Raw genomic sequence first — 5,895 nt, forward strand, 5'->3', positions numbered from 1 at the left:
TTGGATAATTTATCGATTATTAAACATAACATTGGATAATAAATAATAACATATAATTAAAAAAAAAATGAAATTAATTGAGCACTAATTATTAAGCTATTTTTAATAACAGAAGAATGATTGCGGCATATTATCTAAGACCTTATTTAAAACTCAATTGAAATATATATATATAACAAGTGTGATTATTAAATATTTCTTACATTCTCAATCTATGCATCTTATCTGAGAATACATTAGATTGGGGAAATAGAAAACAGTTTTAGTGATAGAATCTTTTTTTTCAATTAGCATTTGTCTCGGATTTTAGAAACGATAATAACAACATACAATGACTTTGGTCTGACGCCGATTGATCCGGAAATTGTCGACGTCATCGACTGGAAGCATCATGCGTGTCGACGAACATGCAAGGATGATGCGGCGCCTCTGGACTGCTATTATACCTTCAAACTGGAATCTTACCAGACAATGAGTAAAGCGTGTTACAATTGTCCCTTCAATATTACAGACTGCTTTCGGCCTCATTGCATCCCGGCGGATGGCATAAATCGATCTCTCATGGTTATAAACCGGCAAATGCCAGGCCCGCCAATCGAGGTACGTAATAATAATAAAAAAAATTTCGTAATACTTATTAGTCTTTATATTTATGCTTCTGCTTTATTTACTTCGATATTATCTTTTATTCAGCAGGAAAACCACATCGAGAATCTTTACATGTTTGTGCTATTAGTAGAAAATGAATAAATATATGAACGAAAATGAATGTTTTGTATATAATAAAAAAACTGAAGAGGAAAACTTGTTAAGTTTTTAATTATATGTTATTAGTTATTTAATTACATATAATTAATTTCCGCTTATTTCTCAGTCGATCTTTATTCTTTGTATGTATTTTTAAATTCCGGATGTAAACAAAATTATTTGCATAGATTTTTATTGCGAGACTCATTTAATCACTAATTACTATTTTCTTAGTCAGCTGGATTTTTTAATATGATCGATAAAGATGGAGAAATGATTCATCGCTTCGTCTTCTTCATTGCAATCTTTTGCAACTTGATTACTGCTCGCCAATGTTTCCTCATATTATGCTATTATGAGAGCAATGGTGGGATTCATATTGCAGATATCCTATACCTTACAACTTAATATATTTTGAGTGGAATTTTATAATGACAATTTAACGAGCATTCCGAGGAATTGTTCGTGCGTCGATTATTTTGTTTGACAAACATTTGTTTGACAGAATAATCGCCGCGCGAATAATTCCTCGGAGTGCTCGTTAAATAGTCATTACAATATAAGATATTTGCAATGTGAATCCCACTGTTCTCGTGATAGCATTGAGTAATATACATACATATTATATTTCTAGATTTTGGTTACAATTTCATCATACAATTATTATAGATACGAAAATAAAATTCTTTGTGATGTTCGGGAATTATTGATAATTCAATCACGCGAGTACTTTTGTTTTAATTACAAACCGCAAATGATATTTGACCAATAATGATATTCGATTTATATAATCTTATTTTAGCGTGATCTGTGATCGATAAGCGGTCGTTGCGAATTAGATCAAGCAAATCAAATGAGATGAGAATATTCTAAGGGAAATTACTTTTATTACTTTTATTAGGTGTGCCAAGGCGACAGAATAATAGTCGATATGATTAACTTATTGCATGCGGAGAGCACTACGATGCACTGGCACGGCCAGCATCATGTTACCACGCCATATATGGACGGCGTACCCTACGTATCGCAATGCCCTATTCCTCCTGGAGCAACCTTCCAATACAATTACATCGCCACTGAAGCCGGCACGCACTTTTGGCATTCTCATACAGGTATGCTAAATTTTTCCCAAGTATTCGTACTTGATATCATCAGAAAGTTGAAGAAATTAAATTGCCCAAATCAACAAATCTATTTAACTTAAAATAATTTATTGATAATCATTAATAATAATGCTCTGAAAAATAAATTGTTTCCATTGTTTGTAATATTTTATATTGCATGTTTGTCTGCAGGATTTCAAAGAGGTGATGGCGTGTTCGGTCCGTTAATCGTTCGCGTACCTCCTAAAATGAACTGGCACAAGAATTTATATGATTACGATGAGCATACATTAATAGTCGCTGATTGGGTTCATGAATTGGGTCTCACAAAGTTCCTGGCGCATTACCATGCTAATGGTACAAACAAAGCGCCGAACTTACTCATAAATGGTTTGGGCCGTTTTAATAAAAATAAGACGTTAGCTGATATGCCTATTACAACGTTTGTCGTAAAACCGGTAAGTTTCAGTTATAAGAGAAAGTATTCTTAATATAAAAAACTGATTTGCATAAGATACGATATTTCATCCTCTTGTGTTATTCAAATCTATTTTGAGCTAATCTTTCAATTTTGAAATGAATGCATAATTATTACATTATTTTTAACGCTTTCAAAACTTTTAATTTTGTTAATTTCTTAAATATATATTTATATCTATCATTATAAGAAATAAATAAAATAGTTTTATCAAAAACAAAAGAAAAAAGAATTACATATTTCATAGATCAGCCTATTTCAAAAGAGATCTTACACTTAATTAAAAATCACTTTCTGATTTCTAAAAATCACTTTTACTTTCTCTTCCTCTTTTTAAAAATAAAATTACATGATTTGTGTGTTTTTTATCCCAATCTGATTTTTATTTATTGTGTATGTATGTTTGTAGAAATCTCGATACAGATTCAGACTTATTAATGCAGAATTCCTGAATTGCCCTATAGAAGTTTCTGTCGACAACCATACTTTGCATGTAATCAGTTCAGATGGACGTGATATTGTGTCGGTACAAGGTACAATTTTCAGTATTTTTCACTATTTCTTTATAAATTTATGTAATTTTATAAATTATTTGTAATATATTATTGTAATATATTATTTGTAGTGTAATATATTATTTGTAATATATTATGTAATGTGATTGCAGCTGAATCGCTGGTAAGTTACGCCGGGGAAAGATTTGATTTTATAATTAACATGGATCAATCTGTGGACAATTATTGGATAAGATTTCGAGGATTGATGGATTGCGATGAAAGATTTACGAGCGCCTATCAAGTCGCAAAATTGCAATACGAGGGTGCACCCGATGAAGAACCGATAACAGAAGTTTCATATGATCGTGTAAGAAATAACTCCTATGGACTGGTATGTATATTAATGTTTTCATGTATAATATTTTTTAAATGATGAAACGTTATTTCGTTTTGAATTTCTTTAGAAGAAATAAAAAATCATTTCTGATTTTAGCAAGTAAACGCTTTAAATGAAGGAACTGAAACAAATAATAGCATCAGTATGCCAATGTTGAACGCGATGGACGATGATGATATTTCAAACATCAGAGAACCTGATTATCAATTTTATATATCGTATGATTTTTACGGGAAAGATAATCCGAATTTTCATCGCAAGGATTTATATGGTTTCCGCCAAGGTAAATATATTCAAATATATATTTTTAAAAATTTAATTTATAATAAAAAATAAAGAAAAATAAAATTATAAATTTTCAATATTCTATTAAATGAATGTGCATATTTTTTAACAAATCTATAATTAATTATTTCATTATTGGAAAATATTTCATTTACTAAATGCTTTCAATTATCCTATTCGATTGTACACCATATACGCTAACAAGAAAATTACACATAGGTTTAGAGTTTAGACTTGTTAAAGAGCGTATACCGTTTATTGTTTCATAAAATATTTCGATCATGAATTTTTAGTAAAACCACAAACATTCACACCGCAATTGAACCACATATCAATGAAGTTGCCGCCGTTTCCGCTTCTGTCTGAAAGATATCTTATTAAGCCAGATCAATTTTGCAACTCCAGCACGGTCGTGGGATGCGAGAAGGAATATTGCGCTTGCACTCATGTGCTTCAGATTAAAACTGATAGCGTAGTGGAATTAGTTCTTATCGATGAAGGTGTGTATAAGCAATAAATATTTCTTGCGTATCTCTAATTATTTAAACCGTCTAAGTTTCACAGTAACTAATAATCCTTGACAGGTGTTCCGTATGATGCAAATCATCCGTTTCACCTTCACGGTTATCAGTTCCGTGTAGTGGCTATGGAAAGGATAGGGCGTAATACTACCATCGCTGAAGTGAGAGAATTAGATAAACAAGGTTTAATACGCAGAAAACTTAAACGGGCACTTCTGAAGGATACGGTGACCGTACCCGACGGTGGTTATACTATTGTACGATTTCACGCTAATAATCCAGGTAAGACTTCACAAAAAAAGACTATATAAAGAGACAAATAATATTTTAAAAAAACTAATATTAATAAAAAAATAATATTTTAAAAAATTTAAAAAAAACGAGTTATTAATGTATGCCGGTAAATAATCGAGCTAATTAATATTTTTCAGGATATTGGCTATTCCACTGCCATATCGAGTTTCATGCGGAGGTAGGAATGTCACTGATCTTCAAGGTGGGTGAAAACGAGGAAATGCCACCTGTGCCTGATAATTTTCCTAAATGTGGTGACTGGAAACTGACGAACAAGACAAATTTGACAATAACCAGATACAAACAATCAAAGAACAACAAGTATATTAATGTGATTAAGCAATTTTCAGTATACATAATATATTTTAAATGGCTCTTCACTATCTATACATCCTCGGCATCCAGTTCGAGTATAACACTGCTGCTTTTTATCACTTGTCTTTTAAGCTCTATGACTCGCGTGCAAACGTTTTAAGACATATATTTATGTAAATAGCCTTGAAGTATTGGAGTCACATTATGGAAGACTTTTACAACAGATATAATTCAATATGATCACAAATTTGCTGACAAACGTTTTCTTCTTTTTCGTTTTATTTTGAACAAATATGTGACAATCATTGCACGTAATATGCACAAAAACGTGAACATAAATAAATTAAAATGATCGCCAAAATGATGTGCCAATAATGTACGGATATTTAATCATAATTGAATATATTACGAAGTATTAATATTTCTAGGAAACATCTGTCTGTGTTTTTATTGTCGCTGGCAGATAAACGCTATTTCTCGCGATGAATTTTATGTGAAATGACGCTAGAAATTTTTTAAATATATTTCGCGGTCATATTGTGTATTTATCTCCGACGAGCGAATGGATGTTGTGTCAATAAGTGACTTGCATTTCTGTGATATAAAAATAGATTACAATTATAACTGTCAGATTACCAATTACCCTATCCGGTAATGTATACAATGTTCTAATTTAATTCTTATTAATTTCAATAATGAATCATTTTTATTCACACAGAAGAATCAATATCGGTGAGAATGTCAGGCGATAATAGTGTAATAAGAATAATAGTGTAATAAGAAATAAATAGTATAATATTCGTGATTCAAAAAAGATCTTGTAAATTGAGCTTGAGAGGAAAGAAATAGATAATGATTATCAATTTCAAATTAGATAATTTTTCTTGATCAGAATTAGATGTCGCATAAAGATATATAATGCTTGATATCGCTGTGCATTTTCTTTGAGGATAAATTGACCAAACTTCTAACAAACCAAAGAATCTATTATTAAAATATAATCAATAAACGAAATCTTGACAAATACATTACTATAATTATTACTTTAATTAATTATTCAATCACGTATTGTAAATGATTTAATCTAATCATACTGTTAACATAATCGATAGAAGATTTGTAAGCATGTTATCAATTGTATGGTTGTGTTTCTTTACTTTGGATATATATACGTATATCCATATATATATATATATATATATATATATATATATATATATACACACATATATATATATATATATATATATATATATAT

At 30.2% G+C, this 5,895-nt stretch overlaps 1 protein-coding gene across 1 annotated transcript in view; it reads left to right on the plus strand.

Moving 5' to 3' along the window:
• LOC105619985 (laccase-1-like) overlaps nt 1-5,895 on the plus strand; it is a gene marked incomplete at its 3' end in the record, with an annotated part of 13,031 nt that overhangs the window by 3,061 nt on the left and 4,075 nt on the right. The window contains exons 2-10 of the mRNA XM_012201496.1: nt 311-600; nt 1,649-1,859; nt 2,043-2,308; nt 2,738-2,861; nt 2,996-3,216; nt 3,319-3,505; nt 3,801-4,007; nt 4,092-4,310; nt 4,460-4,587. Of these exons, the coding sequence (XP_012056886.1) occupies nt 311-600; nt 1,649-1,859; nt 2,043-2,308; nt 2,738-2,861; nt 2,996-3,216; nt 3,319-3,505; nt 3,801-4,007; nt 4,092-4,310; nt 4,460-4,587 (1,853 nt within the window). The remainder of the gene's footprint in view (nt 1-310; nt 601-1,648; nt 1,860-2,042; nt 2,309-2,737; nt 2,862-2,995; nt 3,217-3,318; nt 3,506-3,800; nt 4,008-4,091; nt 4,311-4,459; nt 4,588-5,895) is intronic.

The sequence above is a fragment of the Atta cephalotes genome, assembly GCF_000143395.1.
Source record: "Atta cephalotes unplaced genomic scaffold scaffold00023, whole genome shotgun sequence".
Taxonomy (NCBI): Eukaryota; Metazoa; Arthropoda; class Insecta; order Hymenoptera; family Formicidae; genus Atta; species Atta cephalotes.